This window comes from Psittacula echo (genome assembly GCF_963264785.1).
Source record: "Psittacula echo genome assembly, chromosome: 1".
Lineage (NCBI taxonomy): Eukaryota > Metazoa > Chordata > Aves > Psittaciformes > Psittacidae > Psittacula > Psittacula echo.
This window is the reverse complement of record NC_137735.1, coordinates 104,389,768-104,411,130: the sequence shown is the minus strand read 5'-3', so window position 1 is coordinate 104,411,130 and position 21,363 is coordinate 104,389,768. Positions and strand designations below refer to the sequence as shown.

Here is a 21,363-nt window from a genome sequence, read left to right as displayed (position 1 = left end):
CTTTAATCTTTGCTCCTTTAAAATGTGCAGGATTATATTCAGATTGTACTCCTGACTTTTTGTCATGTTTACAGCACAGAATTTTCAGAGAGTTGGGGTTTTTGGCAGGAGGAAGGGGGAAATAATTGTCAACATTTGACTGCTGTTCTGCCGGGGGCAAGAGTGCCTTGGTTTCAGAGAAGGTATATTGAACTATTTTCATCTAGCCTGTTGTTGCAGATAAGTTATTTTATTACAAATGCTTGGTGTGGAACAGCTGTACTAAATACTAAGTCTCAAACTTCTTACACCTGAAAAGGTTTCTAAGTGACATTCCAAGTCCTCAAGTTCTTCAGGAAGAGATGGCCTGGATGAAGGAAAGACTGTCAAATTTAGGATCACCAGTGGTACTCTGTCACAATGACCTGTTGTGTAAGAATATTATTTACAACAAGAAAAGAGGTAGGTGTTGAACTAAACAGTAAGTAGTGAATGGCTTTTTTTATACTGTAGTTGTATTTGCTACATCAGTGGTGTTGTTTTACTGACTTGTTCAAATGAACTCAGTTTGAGCTTTTGAGACCCAGTATAATGGTAGCGGTATCTGTGCAAATGCTTAATTGACTAATTCTCATCTGTATGTTCTGTACAGAGGAAGAATGTTGGCATTCCTTTTCTTTAATGAATTAATTTATTAATACCTAATCTGCCTGTCTGACTAGACTCCAGAGTACATAAGGTTCATGTTAATTTTATTCCAGTTGTGTAGTGTTTTTAGGAAGAAAAAGGATAATCATGCCAGCATAGAAAATAGCCGGAAGACCTTACCTCCTTTAATACATGTATTGTTCTGGTTTGTGATTGTGGGAAGACAGTTTCATAGCGAAGTAGTGATACGTAATGCTACGTTCAGTGACAGTTTATTTTTTGCATAAGGAACATAGGCATCTTGAAGACTTTTGTAATTACATACTTTATTTGAGCAGTTGTAGGCGATACATGTCTTGGCAAAGATAACTTTTGTTTTTATTCTAATAAACGTAACTCATAATTCATGTTATTAAAAATTGCCTTCATTATAATTTATGAAATTTCTGTAGGAACCTGGTTTCTTTTATTTCTTTTAGTGGTTTGAGGTTCGGTTACTAAATGAATCTATTAAAGGCAAACTTGTGATACTAAAATGGCCATTGTGCTGTTAAAATGCACAACTTTTCTCCTATTTCAAATACCTGAGCTCAGCTGAGTACAACAAATTTAACAAATTAGATCAAGATTTTACTTTAAAGTGTGGATGTCATTCCTTCTAGTAGCTTCATATCAGTTTGCGACAGTTTGGTAAATTGTTGGTATGGAAGGCCAAAGTGTGTGAAGTAAATGACTGAATGAAACTGAAGTTTTCTCTATCAGTCATTGTTGATCTTTGACATCTTAAGTTTATGCTCCTTAAGTTCTAAATACAAACCAATACAAACATGCTGGAGTTTTTTCTAGTGCAAAAACTGGCTGTGTATGTATAGAATCATAGAATAGTTAGGCTTGGAAAAGACCTTAAGATCATCTAGTTCCAACCCCCCTGCCATGAACAGGGACACCTCACACTAAACCATGCCACCCAAGGCCTCATCCAACCTGGCCTTGAACACCGCCAAGGATGGAGCATTCACAACTTCCCTGGGCAACCCATTCCAGTGCCTCACCACCCTAACAGTAAAGAATTTCTTCCTTATATCTGATCTGAACTTCCCCTGTTTAAGTTTTAACCCGTTACCCCTTGTCCTGTATAACCAGTTTCTGCATCAGATAGCACTGAATGCATTTGGATTGAGAAAATAAACTCAGTGGTTTGTATACAAGTTTCCCTCTGTGTAATACCACTTGTGGAGGGAATTCTTAGAGCTTCTAGTTTATAGGTATATGCATACATATGTATGTGTGTATATACAATGCATTAACATAAAACAAGCATATACAATGCTATTAACAAATTTTCAATTCTGAGACTTCAGTACCAAACTTCAGTGGGTTTACTTAGTTTCAATGATGGGTTATAGTTCTGCTTAAATAGGTAGGGGAAACATGGAAGGTAAGCACCCCATCAGTTTGTGGTCTTGCAGATGTTGGAGTTGTGATTTTGTAGTACCAGAAATGGTTGGGTTGTTTGGGTTTTTGTTTGTTTTGTGCCTTTTTTACTGTGTGGTTTTTTTCAGTACTGAAACTACCTTGAGGTTTAGCATTCCAGATCAGACCCATTGAGACAAAAGTAATTTTTTATAGTAGCTTTCCATAGTAAATCCATGCTGCAAAAAAAAAAGGGGGAATTCCTTTAAAAGGTTCATATCGTGATCAGTAGGCTTGAAGTTCTTACTTTAAAAAGAAATTCTATATGCTTTTCTTTTTGTAAACAGAATGAAGGAAAAAAACCAATGCCAGCAGTGCATCACTTATGAGCAATCCTACAATAACAAGTGTGTGAGTGCTTAGTGTTTGGGGGCAGGGTGGGGAGGAAGGAGGTATGTAAACTGCTTTGGCTTCAAGCTGGCCATAAACAGTTCGTGGGGGGGACTTGCAAATATGGAATAAATATATCGAACTTATGTTTGAATGTTGCAAGTATACTGTGTTGTAAGTCTTCTGTAATCTGGGTACAGCAGGTACTGTTTTCTAGTAACCAAACCTCAATGCCATATGTAGAAAGAATATTTTTCATTTGAAAACTGTTTCTTAACAGTGTACTTGTTACAGAGCAAAAAAAAAAGTATCAGTCTTGGAGCATGATTTTTAGAAGTAGAAGCTGTAAATAAATGTATTGCTGGAGTTCTGTATAGCAGAGCAAAAGCTTTTATTTGTACGCAAACAATTTTGCAAGAGCACAAAATAGAATCTTTAAAAGATGAACTTCATTAGGAATGACATCAGACTGTATTAAGGTAGCTAACCGCTTTGGTGATTCTGTACTCTTGCTAAATTTGTTCTCCCATCTATGAAGGCTTCTGTGTGTTAAAAAGACCTTGGTGGCCCTAAAATGGAATTAAAAGAGAGAAATGGTCTTTCTAAGATTTACTGCTTTTTTCTTCTCAGTAAAGTTCATGCAAAGCTGGTAGTGCTCATCTGGCTTTTTGGAAACTGGCACAAACAAAATAACTCATTTATTAGTTTTAGAAACACTGTATCATGTTTGGGAATGCTTGGTTTGAACATTTTCGGGGTGTGTCTGTGTATGGTTAAGCTACAGACTATCAACAGATACTAACACTGCTGTACAATATAGTTAGAATGATTATGGCTTGTCCCAGTGCTTTGCTTTAGACTTGTTCTCTGCGCTAAATTAATCCTAAGTTTTCAGACTTGAAAGAAAAATCATAGTTTTGCCACATACTGTTTTTAAGAAGAATCAGTCTCAGGCTCTTAAATTTTATTTATGAGACTGGAATAGCATGTTGAGTGCTAGCTTCATTTAGTGGAGTTTCACTCATCTGATTTCAATTTGTTCATGCTGTGGCTGAGAACTGTGTCTTGCTGTTTTGTTAATGTCTGTTTTCAGTCACTCAGGATATGAAAATTTGCAAGTGTTATTTTACGTAACTCATAATTATCAGTGTAATCTACTCTTTGAAGGATATAACTTGGAGATTCATGTTGGTTTTAATTACAATTTGGACATCAAGATAGTCAAAATATGCTTGGTGCTTGGTACTGCTTATTTATTGACCATATGTTCTGATGCTCTTAAAGTTTGGGTTGTTTGTTTTTTCCAGTGTGACCTGAGAGTTTCCAATAATACCTGCTGTTTTAAGATTATTCAAATATTTGCTATTCAGTAAGACCAAGTGTCAGAATTTTTGTCTGTATATGTATGTGCTTCTTTTGAATGTATTAAAATCACCTGCCAGGAAGTTAAGTGTGAAGGTAGATGGCTAGTTTTGTTATGTTTATTCCCTCTGCCTACCCAATGTTTTTTATGATCTTTGGTAGGAGTCTGTGGGTGCTCAGTGCTTCTGAAGACTGAGGTATGTTTAAGGCTTCTGGTTTTGATCTAAAAACCTGTTTTGTTTTGCAAAGCTAAAGTGGGTATTTAGACCTAAAACTATTCTTTGGGTACATGACCCCTTTGTGAATTTTCACATATGTTCATAGCATAGATCATTATCTTTATTGAAGCTGTTTTCTAGGGCCCCAGTGGCTCACCTGATGAACAGGATGGGAGAGAACTCAGGATACGTCGTTCTGCTGTGGTAACTACAGCTAGGACTTGCACATTGAAAATGTTTATCTTGTTTAAATCATTGAAAGTGGAGAGCAGCCAGAAGGTGTTATTATCCTCTTACCTTTCAGATCCCTGAGATCATCTAGCAGATGTGCTATTGGCTGCTACTTGATCTGTTTAAAAAAACTAGTTTTGGGTATATGGGACAAATGTATTCCATTTTGTATCTTTACATGGTTTTTGTAGATTACATTGCATGTTGCCTACACTAAGAGACCTCTGAAAGAAAGGAATGTGTTTCAACTTGAAATACTCAATACTCCTGCTATCTCTAGTCCTATTGATAACAGTAGCTTCTTCAGAGAGATGATAGAGCTCAGTTTTAACTCATGTCTCACCTCAATAAAACACAAGTGCACTTATAGTGTCTCTTGTTGGTCTGTGTGCTTCCGGTGATACGGTGGGATGTACAAGTTCTGTGTACTTAATAGAAACCTCAAAATAAAAGCTAGCTGCTTAACAACTAATCTAAGCCATATCTTTTAGGAGTGGCTTTTCTATGTTAAATATTGTATCTTAAATCACATTTTGATCTTTTAACTGTGTTAAATCTTAGAAATAACCTCTAATGCACTGAATATTTAAACAATGCAAAGCTGCTTCGGCTTCTAAAATGAGATAGCTGGGACATGTATGCATTATGCTTCTATGAAGTAAACTATATATTATAAAGTAGCAAACTTTAAAGCTTCTGCTTTCTTTATTTCACAGATAGAACTGTGGGGTTTTTATTTATTTTGAGCCTTCATGCAAAAATTAAATGTAAGGTTGAGTTCCACAGTAGCACAAGTCTAAAAGAGAACAGTAAAAATGCAGGATTTTTCACTGAACTTTTGTCATGTCAAATAAGTTTGCCAGATTTTCTGCATCTGCTACAGATTAGGTATGCCACTGTTACAGCCTTGTGGAGCCATGTACTGTGCTACTTTTGCACTGACTGAAGGCTTATCCTATCGCTTTTTCACATGCATTTATTTCTCCATAGGAGAGTGCCTAGTAACATCACCTGTATGTAATATCATTTATATCTGGAAGTAAGTTTTAAATGTTAACCTGTACCTAAAAATAGCACATAAGTATGTTCAGGATGAAATTTGCACATGAAATATTTTTTCTTGTGTTGATATTTTTCAAGTAGACTTTTACCTGCTGTGTTTGTATTTTGTGTGAGGGAGGAAGAAAAAAACCCCTGTAAATACAATCAACATAAAATATTTGGGGGTTCAGGAGATCAGTAATGTAGCAGAATATTGACCAGGGTTGGGCTTTATATTTTGACTTACTTGTAGTTTACAGGAGTTTCTTCTTAAAAGTAGTGCTGAAGAACCAGTGAGAAGCACAAGCATATGGATGTCAAGCAATGGCAGAAGTTAAGCTGTGACTTTATTCTAAGATCTTGTAGCTGCTATAAAATTTCTTGTCCCTTCAGTTTTGGAAAACCTAAATTTTGCATTGCCAACAAGATTTCCCTGGGAGGAGCTTGCCACTTTCCAGGCCCCTTTCATGTTGGCTTGTTAGAGCCTAAAACCTCATAACCTCAGTAAGCAGTCCTCCTTTACTGTGTGAGTAAGGGTAAAAACTCTGACTTGGGAGGATTGTGATTAAGTGATTTTTTTTTTTTTTTTTTTTTTTGTTTGTTGTTGTGGGGTTTCACTTCCATTGTAAGTGCTTAGATGGGAAGATTTATCCATCTGGAAAACATTAGTGTGTTAGTATTTCAAATATGGTAAAGATGAGCTGTGTAGGAAGGAACACTTTTAACAAAGTTGTTCTGTGGTAACTCGGTCAGGACATTTATTTGGCAAAACTGGTATTAGATATGTGTGATGCCCATAAACCTTAAGGAGATGGCAGTATATTAGATGCTTAGAATTCTTAGTCTAGGAAACAAATAACATTAACATTACTCTTGATTTTTTTTTATTTTTTTTTTTTTTTACCTGGAATTCTGAAAGTTAGCATTTTTTTTTAAGTCGTGCTAAGATTGTTCATTGTAACAGGAGGAATACAGCTTTATTGAATAAATACGTAGGTAGTTGTCAAAAGAATGGGTACAGAGAGGGAGAAAGGTGCAACTGTAAAAATTGCCCATTTCAGCATAGCAGTTGGAAATGTAAGATTTTACATTTTGATGTTCTAGTGCAAAGAGCTCTTATGTTAACTCATTGCCTCCTTTTCTGATGTTTTTAATAATTTTGTTGGTTTCCTTCCAAATACAAGAGCTGTAGTTTTACCTAATTTATCTTGTTAATGCTTTGACTTTTTCATGTGCTGTAAATGTTCTTGAGCAGCTTCAATGCTGTATTACCCTGAGTGAAGCATTTTCCTCAGCTTCACTACAGGTAAATGTAATTTGGAAACATTTGGGGCTGTTTGCTGCTTTAACAACCCTTGTTTACATATGAGTACATAGTTTCATAGTTTTGAGGGCTTGAGGAGCCCAATGGTTTCTTCAGAGTCATTTAAGTCAGCTAAAAAAAGCAATGATTAAGAATAGCCTTGCTTTGTGTGGTTGGAGAAAGCAGGAAATATCAACATGTTAAAGGAAATATCAGCATGGTGCAACGTGTTAGTCCACTGTGGTTACACACTTTTGTGAGAATAAACAGGACTGTTCTTTTAAGTCAGGGAAAAATGGATCTGCTATTTCTACATAAAGTTTAAATACAAGACCCTCTACTGTATTTCTTATTTTTGAAGGTAGAAGATGCCCTCATGTGGTAGAAGTTAAAATTGAAACTCTGCTATTCAGAGTTAAAAAACAGAACTATAAGCTCTAAGTAATTATTTAAGAGCTTTCTTGAATGGATATTCATGGGAATGTCACAATATAAAAATCACGGTCTTACTCTGGAATGTCTCAGTGCACACAACTGGGCACAAGTATGGGTGTGTTCTGTTTTTTCCGCAAAACTTCAGATGACACCAGAGGATTAGGGCTATGACTTCATTTGACATGGATTCTGATGTTGCTGCTTTTGTGTCTCACATAGGTGATGTGCAGTTCATAGACTATGAGTACTCTGGATACAACTACCTGGCTTATGACATTGGAAATCACTTCAATGAATTTGCAGGTAAAAAGTGGATTTCTGAGGTAAAGGTAGACTGGTTTCATAAAAAAAAAAAAAACAACCCAAAGCCAAATGAAAAATCCCAGTCAAACAATGAACAATGAACAAAACCCAAACAGAAACCCCACCAACAAACCCTCATTCTTGCACATTCGCTTTTTCTGTCTGTCTGTCTAGATACATGATGGTATCAAGATGTGTTAATATCTCATCTTGCAGGCCAGTTATGCCCTTCCTTTGCAGCTCTGCTAAGCTAAGAGAAGGAATATCATGTCCTAAGTTTATTTAGTAGTTAGATACAGAACTCACAGCTTTGACAATATCCTTCTGTGAAGTGACACAGCAGAGACAGCCTGCTGTAGTGAAATACTGTGAATGCATCCCTTGCAGCATAAGTGTATATTGAGAATATGCTGTGTGGTTCCACAGTTGTAAATGGCAGGCTCATGTGGCCTTTTCCTTGCCTATGAAGAACAGTTGTGCTTCACCTCTGCTACTTTCTATGCATCCAGTAAAAATCAAATTATTATTTTTTTTTTTTAAAGCTAAATTTAAGTGGATCTGATGCAGTAAAGAGTTTAGATATGAGGGAATTGCTCTATTCATAAAAGTAAGACTTAAGAAAAATTTCACATCGTTTGGGAATCATAGTTAGTGGGAGTGAACTGTGATCCAGGTTTTACTTGTGGCAAGACTCCATATGATCTGTGACTATCTCTAGTATAGGAAGAAAAATAGGTCGGAAGGAGTGGTTATGGAGATAAAACTTCTAATTACACTTCATAGTTTGTGCAGGAGAGGTAGACATCTAATCCATTTTTCTCAAATACGAGCCTAGGCGGTGACAGTGTATATACATCTGGATTTAGCCTTGGATATTGTTGCATACAAGTCCCTTTTCCTATGAAATGTAATTTGTCTGATATGTTTGGGGTGGCTTTTGTTCCATAATGCAAATACTTTTTGTTGAGGCTTCTCTCAAAGCCAAACTCGTTGAATCTCCAAATAGAAGTAGACTACGTATGTGGCTGAAAACATATACAGTGCAAATCTTTCTGCTATGTTGAATGCTCTGATTTGTGTGTGAGAAATTCTTGCCAACATGTAAGTGATAGATCAAAGTAAAAATATTTAGCTTATCCCTATCAATCTATGTGTGTTGGGGGTGGGGAAGCAGGAAGTAATCCAGTAATGTGATTGTAATCTCATTACTGAGATACCATAATGTTCTAACAGGTATTTGTTCTTTCTCTAGGGGTAAATGAGGTAGACTACAGCCTTTATCCTAACAGAAAATTACAGGAACAATGGCTCAGATCTTACCTTGAGGCCTACAAAGAATATAAAGGGTTTGGCACAGAAGTCAGTGAAAAAGAAGTTGAAGTTCTTTATGTCCAAGTCAATCAGTTTGCACTGGTAAGTAACAAACACTTGATTAGAATATATTTAATACTATAGAAAGGGCTGCTATTCTATGAGCAAATGTAATTTCCAGTTGCATATTTTGAATGCTGTGTCATGCAAAGGAAAAACTTCATAGCCTGTTCTATGGGAAGTTCCTACTATGTTTTTAAAAATTCTCTGTAGAATATTCCTAGTGAAAGAGCCAGTGAGCATTCAGAAAATGAAAAGATGAGCTTTTATTGAGTATTTCCATTGGCTGGCTATTTGTCTGGCAAGGATCCTGAGTTGGCTAGAGCTTAAGGCCTTTTTTTCTTGACAGAGCAAGGTTGGGCTTCATAAAGACCAACTTTTCCAACTTTAAAAAGCCTTTTTAAAATAAGATGATAAAGTTTTGTTGAACTAGGATATATTGTGGTTTAACTGTATTTTCTGTTTTAAATACAGATAACTAAATCACTCTAAAGTCTTTCACTACTGCCATAACTTCCCTTGCCTACAGTGTCTTGGCAAGCAGGAAGTTGCTTTCAGATTTGGTTTTGGTCACCTTATGGATTTAAATTTTAGTGAAGTGCTTCTGCGGTTCCCCAGAAGTCAAATAGACATAGCGCTGGGTCTTGGAATGTCCCAATTATTTATAATGTTAGAAGCAGTCTTTTTTTTTTTTTTTTTTTTTTTTTTAATCTCTGTGATTTCTGAAGGTACTTTACAGATTCACATTATTTTTCTTGATCTTGTTTTGCTGGGAGAATGTGACGGGGAATATTACAGCAAAAGTGTCTGTTGCCCAATAGCTAGATCGCTTTTTCTCCTGAAGAGTAACATACCAAACTATTCACAGGAGGACTAAGGCTAAGAAGCCAATTTGGCCTTATTTTAGTCCTCTAACTATTCCAGGCACACCATTGCTACTGTATTACCTTCAGTTTTCTGGTGAAAGCTAATGGTTGCAGTGAGGAAATGCAGTTTGTGTTCTAGGAAGATGATTATTAAACAAGTCTTCAACAGCAAACAAGCTAGTATTTTTAGTCTTTAAAAATATCAACTGTTACTGTTGAATTCAGCTGTCCCATTCATTTAGGAAAGTTAGATATGCTATTAAGTAGGTTGGTGGTCTGTTTTAAAATATATAGCATTGTTTTGTCAGTTTTGAACTATGGTCATACTACTGTTTAAGAGGATAAAGTTGTGTTTAGAGAACAGTTAAAGACCTGCCTTTGGACCACACATGATGCGCAAATACTGCCAAATGCTCTTGTGTCAGTTAATGTGGGAAGCTTTGTTAAGAGAAAACGCAAATTAAAGTGAATGTATGCTGGTGTAAGATGCCAGACTGCTTGCTGTCAGGTGAAGGTCTCTAGAGGTACATGGTAGATTCACATGTACATACAGTAGTTGATATTTTAAGGTGTTTCCACGCATATGTGCATGCTTGTGTCTTGTACACTTCTGGTAAAGTGTTAACATGCAAGCTTCAGGAAGCAATTTAGGTAATTACTGTAAGCAGCTGTTTACTGAACAGAAGTCTGAAGTGTATCATTTGTAACCTGGGTGGTCTAGAAATGTCTTCCTCAAGGAGACTGTCAAGCCATTGTGTGTATTTATTCATCTGAAGTATACTAACAAACATATTAATGTAATTTATATTTTCAATCTGAAACTGAACATAGGCCTCCAGACTACTTATCTGGACTCATAACGGAAGTAAATTTGGAACAGATGAGAAATGTATGATGTAAATGCTGATGAGTCAGAAGCTCTTTTACATAGCTACAGATCATATCTCTTTGTCTAAGTCAGTAATGAAAGTGAGTTGTAGTTATAATGGCCTAAGGGTTGTAATCAAAGGTTCAAAAGGAATTTCATATTCGCACTAGAGCCAAATACATGTCAAATAATGTATATTTAATTAGCAGCAGAAGAAATGATAGCTGTATTTCTGTGTGTTTTTTTTTTAATATAGTGTTACATAGTTGTACAATAGCCTGCTTAATGTTGCATTTATGAAATAGGTTATCAATTTCTGAAAATGACACATGGAGTCAGGAGGCCAATGGACTTATTCCTCCAATTGCCAGTAATTAATTTTGCAATACTTTGCCAATCTCTTTGGTCAAGAAGTATCAAATAACTTTACGGAAAGATTGGGTTTTGGACTTCTTTTATAGGTAACTTTCAATGTGAGAATATGCTTACATGTTGGATTTTAATAACATCTTTCAAGAGTTTTTTTTTTTTTTTTTATTTCAGGCTTCCCACTTCTTTTGGGGTCTGTGGGCTTTAATTCAAGCCAAATATTCCACCATTGACTTTGATTTTCTAGGGTAAGTGTGCTTGCTACATATAATCATAGAATACTTGAGGCTGGGAAGTATGTGTGGGGCCACCTAGTCCAGCAGTCCAGCTACTAGAAGCTATAAGGTCTGAGCAACAGGCTTGATCAATGTGACCATACTATAACTCTTAAAAAAGGAAAAAACAAGACAGGAAAAGCTAGCTGTGCTTTTTGTCACTGAAAGTTCTCTAAATTAGTATGTGCCCCTGGGCTACAACACATGGTGTAGCAAGGCAAGGGACATACTGGAGGAGCAAATGCTTTTGGGCATTGAGCATTATTTGTTGGAGAGACAAAAGTGTAAAAGCAAAGTGGTCAGTGCGCTGTCCTATGGCAGACACAAGACCTACTTTTCCTATTGTAATAGTCAAGAAACGGGACTCTTGTACAAAAGAGCTCGTCTGTCTTCTTATTGCCTGGAGTGTTGATCTTGGAAATTTTGAATATTTTTTTAAAGTCTTCATAATGCTAATGAATGCGGAGTTTTGTTTCCTGAGATGCTGGCTAATGGTGTTAGCCATTAGGTAGATGTGTGTCTTGGGCATTTTTTTAAGTGGTCTTTCATGGCCACAAGCAGAGGGATTCACCTCTCTACTGAGGACTGGGCAAGGTGATAAATGATTTAGCTTGGTATAAGATCCCACTTCAAATTTTTTTGCACTAACACAGTTTAGTAGGCTTAGTTGTGCTATTTTGTAGTTGGGACAAATATGAATTTGTTCTTGTGATCAGTTATTCTCAAGTAGAAGTACTTGTCACCGCTAGATGGCAAAACAACCCAAGCTAAAGCACAGGTGGTAGAGCCCAAGAACTTGTCGGTTTAAAGTCATTTTTTGCAATAATCAAGATCAGAATTATCTGGAATTGCAATTGTCAGTTGTTGAACAGTCTATCAAGAGCTATTAAATGGGAAAGCACTACCTTTGATAACCCTGGCACAGCATCTGTTTTGCAAACTGCAGCAAGGTGGACTTGAGGGGTGGTGGTAAGGAAATACCATAATATGGTTGCTGTGTTCTTAATTTCTTCCTTCGGCAGCTGCTACTGGTCAGTGTTGGAAACAGGGTACTGGGTAGTAGGTGGACTTCTGACTAGTCCTAGTTATCACGGCTGTTTTCATGTAAGGAGTTACCTGCTCTTAACTTCCAATCTCTCTCCCTTTAAATAGGTATGCAATTGTTCGCTTTAACCAGTATTTCAAAATGAAGCTGGAGGTCATGACATTAACTCTTCCTGAATAATGAAGAGGAAGAAACTTACCAAGTGGATAGAGAGCCCCTGAATCTTTTCTAGGAACAGATACTGGAAAAAAGCTAAACATTTGTTGAAGTTCTGTTAATGCTCACTTGGTGGTTTTTGCTTTATAAATAATCCCTCTAAACAGTCCTTCAATGTTAAATTTAATATGAAGAGCATATGTACTGCTGTTGATATAAAATGGATTAGAAACTTGCTAAATCTATAAAAAGTTGTAGAAATGGCAATTTAATCCTTCTTTGTAATTTAACATGTTGTATGTGAATTATTTATTATAAGTTTAACATGATTCCATTGCTGCTTTCATCAGGTTTTTTTGTGAGAGTTGGGTGCAGACAGTGAAATTGTTCCAAAGGATTCGTTTAACAACTTTTATTTTGTTGAAATTGTGTTAACTTATATTAAAGAAAACATGGTCAGAGAATATTAACCTTTTAGATGTGTACAGGCAAAATGAGTGATGATAGACTTGAGATCACCACTGTGGTGTAACTAGGGAGAAAGGTGAGAATTATCTTTTTTTTTTTTTTTTTTTTTTTTTGTCCCTTTTTTCTTTTTTTCCCTAATTGAAACTTAGCTTTCCATATGATGGTACTTTTCTTTTGTATAGAATTAATGAGTTTGCTGAAATGATAAATAACGTTTGGAGGTTTTTCCTTTCTTTTTCCTTCTAAGCTGTAGAAATGTGAAAGTTCTGTGGCCGTAAGATTCTTTTGAGGATATGTACCATCATAGTGTTAGATGGACAATGTACTGTCTCTAACTTCTGTGGGAAAGCTGCTTGTTTATTAAGTGTACTTTTAAAGCAAAAGACCACTATCCCAAACCTATCGCATTTTGAAACCTGATTCTAAATTTGAACGCTATTCTGGTGTCTATATGTGATGTGCTTCAGCAGTATCTAGCAGAATGGGCTATTGAACTGAAAACTAGTGAACAGAGGTCCTGTTGCACTGGGGAGCAAGACGCTTAGGTTTACAGTTGTGTATTGCTGATGTCTTTTTGCTTTGTCATCTTCTAACCTTGGATTCTAGTCTTAAATACTTGGTCCTGTAATTGCAGATTCTGGTATTTCTGAGGTTTCTTTTCCTTGGTTTTGTGTTTGGGGTTTTTGTTTGTATGTTTGTTTGTTTTTTCCTGTAGCAGCGGATTCCTGTCCAAGTCTCCAGCTTGAAGGATAATCTGGAAAAGTTCATGACTTGAACAAGGGACTTTGATCATCACGGATTTTCTTTATTTCTTAAGGCTATTATACCAAGAATGGTCTGGATTGCAAAATGTGAATTGAAAAGAAAATGTTTACTTAACAAAACAATGTGTAAGTTTGCATGGAAAAGAGGCTTTAAATCTGGAAAAGGGGGGTGGGCTGGCAGGGGAAGAAATCGACAACAGAAAAATAGAACCCAACAAGGCAGTGTGGAGTTCGGCAGGCATGTACTCAACTCTAATTATACTCTGAAAAGCTTTGCACTTTGGTCACATAAGTGCCCACATGTACAAAGTCTGTGTGTGTGCATATACAGGTGCAAACACAAACTTACCTGAAGAGTAAATATTATGGGGAGTCTGTTGTACAGACCCCAGCAAAGATATTTATTCTAAATTGCTTTATGGCACACTGCTGTGTATGTGTGTATATGTGTATCCGTATGTACACATATATATACATATGTGCTTTGCAAATCTTGGATTGATTCAGGACAAAAAAATGATGTGAATGAAAAATTTTCACCTTGAAAGACCATTTAGAATGGCATTCTGTTATTTTACAAAAGCAAGGTTTGGAACTTTTTTATTCCTCTTGTTTATGTTCATCTCTGAATGTTTCCCTTTTTTTTTTTTTTTTTTTTCTTCACTCAAAACCTTAAAAATCCCAACACCAATGAGAGAACTGGGATTTTTTTTTATTTTTTCTCTTTTTGTAACTTGAAATTCTGTAACCATTTTCAGTAACAGTTATTAGCTGGAGGCTACTATACAGGATAAATTTTCTTGGTAGTTAAATAGAAACAGAGCTAAAATAGACACAGTTTCCTTTGTAGCAGTTTTCAAGGATGTTGCTAGAGCTCATGAAGGCACTGGAAACTTTTAATTTTCTGTCCTTTCTCCCTGTTGATATTATCGATGCATGTTGGGTAATACCCTGCTGTCTTGGTAGTTCCTTTGAGTTCAGCAAGATCTGCTTTAGAAGTAAGATTGATAAAGATATTTAAACTCCTACTATTTTCTTGAAGTGGTGGCTTTATTTCTGGCAGTGTTGCTTTGTATTTGTGAAATATTTGAAAAAGGCTGTGAAGATCACTTGGTCCTGGGAAATCCAGCACTTGACATCTCCTAACTTTCCCAACAGTTAGCAGAACACATTCCCTTTTTAGGTACCAGTACTATTTAAGTTGGGAGTTAGTGTAATTTTTTTCAATAGTATTTTTGTTTGTATAGCTCAAGTAGCAATAACTGTAGGAGTGGAAGCTTGCTTCTGCAGAGCCAAAGTTCCTCATGAGTGCAGCTCAGTCTCCTTGTGGAATGAATTTCCACTGAATCTCATAAAAGCACTTTGAAGCAGATAGTAAATACTGCAAGCTTTTCCTGAGCCACTTCAAAGAAGCACAAGGATTATCACAGGTTACAGTGGTTGACTTTGCAGAACTGGTAGAGGCTTTCGTTTTGCACGTTGAAATTCATTTTACACACTGAAATGCTGTTTTGCATCAGCTTGCTTTCAAGACAAGTGCAGATTAAAACAATTCCTGCTAAGTTTTAAGGAAATACTGTAAAACATTTTACAAAACGAAATGCCGGTAACCTTGAGCCTTTTTCCACATCAGTTTGAGCCAGTAGCACTCAGATATTCTCACTTGTTAAGGGATATGTCCCAGACTTGTTAAGTTTGAAGCAGTAGTTTGCAATAGCATTGCAGATCATAAGGTAGCTTGAAACTGTGAATACAGGACATTCTGAATGTAAGTTAGGTACTAGAGCACCGAACTAGAGAACATGTACTTGTTTCAATTAATTTATCTCTGTCTCTTCAATAGCAATGTTAAGATACTTCAAACGACTGAGCTCTAGAAACATCCTGTAGTAGTTTTGACTGTGACTTGCCAAGAAGATACTCTGTTGCCTTTATGTTAAGCTAAGGGCATGAATGCCGAAACTAATAATCCTTACTGTAGTTAAACCTATATTGTAAATATGAAGAGGGTTATTAGTAAGGGCATTCTTGCATAAATAGCATCAAGTCAATAGACCATAGTGGCCTGGTTGCTTTTGTAAAGCAGAATAGTGTGAATTTTTTTCTTCTCATTTCTGCAGTCAGATCTGGCTAATCCACGGCTAATTTCTTAGGTCACCGAAGCATTAAAGATTTCTGAATGATAGCTGGTCTCTTGTCACATAACTTTGAATTCCTTCATTGACACTTTTTGATTTGCATTTTAAAAGGACTTACAAAAATTTGCATTAACCAGGTCTGACTGTATATGTATATACAACAGTGTAAATAACCATTTGTAAATTAGTGTGAATTGTACTGTATCTTGCATTTATGGACATGTGTATTGCATTGTATTCTTTCCTATTTTGTAGAAATTCTGATGTAAAGAAGAAATCTTAACTCTGTGTGCGAACTTTTGTTAAATTGACCTGTAACAGAGCATAATAGTTTTATGTTAAGGTATCCATTTATAGCCTTGGGCATCCAATGTCTTTTTCTCTTCCCCGTTAGCTTTTTTGTCATCTTGCTCTTGGGAATGATTCTGGGAATAAAGGAATTCATGCAGTACTAAGATGAAGAGAAAGTCTGTTCTAATGGGCAGATATGTGTCAGAGGTCCGTGTAGTACCTGTGGTGTAGGGAAAGCTGTTAAATTTGTTTACTTAAACTTCCAAAAATCTCCTATACATTCTTGAATGCTGGTGACTTCTAAACATGAACATGTTGAATTGAGTGCGCTCCCATGGTGACAGCAATTGAGGTAGTTGTGATAGAAGTTCCCCAACTTAAAAGATTTTTGGTGGCTGTAGCCTTATAATAGGATTAGTTGTTAACTTGTAAATGTTCATGGTAAATGCCCAAATCACAAAAATAGTTCTGCCATGCTTTCTTCTGCACTAGGCTTATTGGTAGCCCTTTTAGACTGTTTGAAATGTAACTGAGATATTTTCTTTGTGTGCTACTCCTTCCCCCGCCTCCCTCTGCCCATGCCCTTTGTTAGCTTAAATTTCTGATGTAGCAAGGTATTAGGTATGCTTATTTGCTTGCATGGTTTATGGATGAGAGCAAATTGTAAAGGGTAATGTTTGTTTCAAAATGAAGTTCAGATTTTTTTTAAAGCCTTTGGTACCTAACAAAAGCTTACAGAGTACTCTTTTGTTACTCCTCTCCAAAAGAAGTCTTCAAACCAATTTTGATAACTCTGATTAAATAAGTTTGCTCCATAACCCAGTGGAATGTAATTTCTTGCTTGAGATGGTCCTTCTTGCAGTTTGCAGAGGAGCTTTACCTCATCTCACCTCTCTGTGTTTGAGGTGGCTGTCTAGTCTTGATTTGTCTCCATGGTTTTGTATTGTTTACTGTGTTCTTGGATGCCTTCTAAGGGGTGCTAGATTACTAAACCACTGGAATTAGCTATTGTGTCCTGTCATCTCTTCTGCACCATGCAGGTTGTAACTGTAGTAGTAGAACAGAAGCATTTGATTGCACCTTGAGGTAATGCAAGGCTGATGTTGAGCAGACTTGCAGCTGATGCTTACACCTTCCCCCTGCAGCCTATTTTATTTCCGTAGGCTGGAAGCTGATTGTCTTCATTAGTTGCAAAAGATATAAAAAGCGAAAACCTGTGATCTTGTATGCAGTAGGGTTTCTGTTAGCCAGCCACACAACTTTTAAGAAGGAGGCTCTTGGCAGTGAGAAACCACACAAATCCATATGGGACATGTTGGATGGAACCAAACTTTGTAGCTTACAGACCTCCAGAGTGTTTGCACATGCCAGTTGCATGGAGGTGCTCCATCTAAGTGATGGGATGAGACACTAGGAAAAGCCTTGTGTATTTTTAAGCGGCTCTTCCAGTTTGGTCTGACCTGTAGAGATAATTTCTGTGATTAGGAAACCAGTCAACCTGGAAGGAGAGGGAAGAAATGTTCCAAAAGATTATTTAAAACCCCCAAACTCTTATGTAGTTAATTTGCAACCCTTAAGTGTGTGTTAGGCTTTTTCTGTACATCGGTGGTGGTCTGCACCACTGTCACTGATAAAAGGTTTTATTGTGAAATGTCAGAAAACTGACTGGAATGGCCCTGAGGCCCATTATGACCTTAGAACAGGTGCCAGACTCCACCAGATTACTCAACTTCTGGTTTGAGATTTTAAATCAGCTGTTTCTATAGCTGCCTGAAATTGTTGAGCTGCTGTCTTAGGTTCCCTGTGATGTGGAACTTAATTCATGGCCTTCCCAAATGGATTTGATGTGATGTTTATAGAGATGATGCAGAGAGAGCTTGGTGGAAATAAGTTGAGGGAACACTTGGAAAGCAAACAAGTTACTTGAAATCTACCAAACTTTGAAAATAAATCCTGAAATAACTTCATAAAATAAGTAACTTCATAAATGAGAAATAACTTAAGGTACTGCGCCAGCCTGGTTTTGTGGTATTGCAGCTGCATTTTTTCCTATGTTAAATGTCTTTTTCCCCACATGAAGATCCCTGCAAAGCACAAGGTGAGAGAGACCATGGAAGAGAAATATGAAAAATACTGTATAAAACGCAGTGTGAACTGGAAAAAAGTCTTATGTTTCTAAGCTTTTGGTAGTAGTAATTCTTAAGTCTTATCAGAAAATGGTAGATGTCGTGTCTCCAGTGTGTGAAAGGTTATCATTTTTTGGTAGAAATATTCCTTTTAACATTTTGTATCTCAAATGCAGTCTGTGGTAGTTAATAATGCTGCTTTGTACACAAGTGCTTTGAATAGTCTCAGCACCAAGAATGTATTCAATCTTTCTTAAATATGACTTAAAAGTTAGATTGATTGGTTCTGTCTCAAGCCTCTTGATCCAACTTTCTAAAACCCTTTACTTGCAGAAACAGGGCCATAGCATATTAGGGATATAATCTCTTTTGTGTCATTTCTTTTGTTACTGCGTATTTTTCAGTGTTCTTCTAAACATGAGTCCATTTATGTCCTGTGAATAAAATTAGCTCAATTTACAAGTAAGTGTTTGCCATCTTCCAGCACTGTCATCACCCCAAAAGTCCCCATGACCCTTCTTGTATGTTGTAAAGTTTAGATGCATCATTTATCCATTAGAGTGAAATTGTATTTCTTTTGAACTAAATGTTATTGAAGCTATTATAAGGCCTTCTACCACTGATTAAATGAAGTAATGTACCTTTCAAAGAGATTTATATTGTGTAAATAATTTCAAACTGCAACAATAAAGTTTGTTTCTAACTGCACCATTAGCATATGTTGTGATTATTTGGCTTCTCTCAGGCTTGAAGGCACTTAATAGGAGTTCTTTAAAGGCTTTTGACTTGTATTCAAATGCATACTTCTTTCTTGGATTACCATCCCAGCTGAAAGTGAAAGTTTTAAGCCAGTATTTGGTTTGCACAAAGCTAATTTAACAGTTTTGCATATTTTTGATAGACTTGGTTATTGACCACTAAAATTTCACATCAGGGAGGCAGGAATTGGATGGAACATGGCTGTCCAGAGGGATCATTTGCCATTGAGGAAGTGAAGAAGAGCATGCAAAGTTTGGGTTGCTCAGAATGTAACCACAAGGATTATGTTAACTATGGGGAACCAGTTTCACTGAGAACTCAGCTTCATCCATCATGGCTGTGCACTCTAAAGCGAATGATTTCACCAAGACACAGATTTTTCTTGGGCTTGAGTTAACCTGTGCAGTTGCCTGTAGTAAATCTACTGAGAAAAACATTCCTTGGGCCGAAGTCTGCGCTCCATTGTGTGCCTGCCATCCTCGTCACTGGAAATGGCATTTCCTACGTGCACTGAATACAGAATTTGGTCTTGTTGGTAGTGGGCTTGATTAAGGTGCTACCTGAGGGGGTGTGTGTAATAAGGGACAGCCAGTACAGACACCTAAAGCAAAACTGTAAAAGTTCTGAGTGCGAAAGTAGAGTAACATTTAGCCTATGAAAAAGCATTGTCCCAGCTGGAGGCTTCAGCCCTTAAGTGGTTTTGTGTAAGTAAGTCTTCGTATATAATGATTTCTTCTTCATTTGCAAAGCCTCCACCTTTTAACTGTCATGATCACAGAGTAATGCTCTATACACACAATGTAATGCAGCCTGAGATTCTCAAATGCTCCAGCCATGGCTGGCTCTCATTGACCTAGACACGTGGCCTATTTCCACTGGGCTTTTTTACGCTCAAGTGCTACTGTTACAAGAATGGGTGAATTGAATTGTTTTTCAATTTAATAGACGATATCAGACTATGCCTGGATATCTGGGGTTACTAGTCCCTACTGAATTGCTGCTTAGGGCCAAGAGACGCATTTCCGTGTTATCCATTGCCCAAATCCTCAAAACTTCCCATGGGGCTAAGTTGTGGTTATTTGTTCACTGTCATACTTGCAGTGAAAAGGAGATCTCCTGTGCTGTGGAACCAATCCATTGTAATGTGGAATCTTTCTTTTCTCAGGTAAAAATAGTTCCTCCACAAGTTGGTCAGAGAATGCAGAGCAAGCTCTTGCTGAGCTAGAAGCTGTCTGTGGCATCTAAGGAGGGTTTTTTTCTGAGGCCACCCCAGAAAATGCAGTCATGAATAGGTTATTTTCCTCAAGATAAAGAGCAATCTGCAGACATAAAATAGGGTAACCAATGACATGTTGTAGTGAACTCTAGTATGTAATGTATGTGAATATTAACTGTATAAAATGTGCATTCCTGGGAGTTACCCTGAGTGAATTCAACATAGTAGTAGATAACAGTAGAAAGCTTATTTCAGTTACATAGGATATATATAGGTTTATAGGTTAATAGCTATATTAAATACAAGGCTTTATTCCCATTTGCACTGCAGAGTCAAGCTGCACAAGACTGCCCTGGAATCTCGTACACACATCCATGAGTGTGCACTGTCAACAGTCCCCCTTCAGAGTCAGTACTTGCTCCTGAACAGGTAGAGAAGGGTTTGTCTTGTAAAGTGTGCTTTATTGCTGACACATAGAGGCAAAATCATCTCTTTGATTGGAAACTGGTTTTGAGACAGTTGTGTAAACCTCTTGTTGCGTGCTCTTTTGGATGCCTTCCTTGAGACTCCAGACCAAAGCTGCTAACCATAGCATGTTCCCTGTTAACATTTTCTGTGATTCATGTGCCGTTCGTCTTCATCCTGGTCTCTTACTTTGCTCTTTAGAATAAAGCTGCTCATCTGGTTTTTAAATTTTTAGGAATGTGAGAGAAGCAATGCATTAAATTGTTAAAATAATAGCAGTCACCTGACTGGCCAAAGATGGTGTCTACTTCATATGACTCTATGACTAATAGGGCAAGTCAGAAGCACAGCTCTTCATTAGTTATTATTTTCTATGGATATTTTTATTTCTCTGTGCCCTGGGAAATAGAGCAGGACGATCTGTGGGAGATGTCCCTGCCAGTGGCAGGGGGGTTGGAACCAGATGACCTTAAGGTCCTTTCCAACCCAAAGCATTCTATGATTCTGATAGACTCCAGCACTTACCCGCAGGTGGCAATGGAACTGCAGACTGCATCTCATTGTTGAAGAAGCTTTTTCAAGACGGCTTCTTTTTGTAGTACAGCATGTTGCACATTGAGTTAAACAGGAAAAAGAGTATTCTTTTATCTCTCAATGAGTTGCAGCCAAGATCTGTAATTGCCTGGCTGTTAATGTTGCATAACTGTTAGCAAGACTCAAGCCAAGCATTAATGAATTTCATCAGAACTTAATTTTTTAATGAGCATCATTAATTGTTAGTCATGCATGCTACAACCTACACTTCTGTAAAGTGGGGGTTTGCCAATTGTGTTGCACTATAAAAACAGCAACACGTTCTCCCC

The 21,363-nt window shown here is 37.0% G+C and overlaps 1 protein-coding gene across 1 annotated transcript in view; it reads left to right on the top strand.

Annotated features, from left to right (window-relative positions):
- ETNK1 (ethanolamine kinase 1) overlaps positions 1-18,768 on the top strand; it is a 35,273-nt gene extending 16,505 nt beyond the window's left edge. The window contains exons 4-8 of the mRNA XM_080637685.1: positions 299-441; positions 7,240-7,323; positions 8,576-8,736; positions 10,972-11,045; positions 12,225-18,768. Of these exons, the coding sequence (XP_080493811.1) occupies positions 299-441; positions 7,240-7,323; positions 8,576-8,736; positions 10,972-11,045; positions 12,225-12,297 (535 nt within the window). The 3' untranslated portion in view covers positions 12,298-18,768. The remainder of the gene's footprint in view (positions 1-298; positions 442-7,239; positions 7,324-8,575; positions 8,737-10,971; positions 11,046-12,224) is intronic.
- Positions 18,769-21,363: the final 2,595 nt, after the last annotated feature.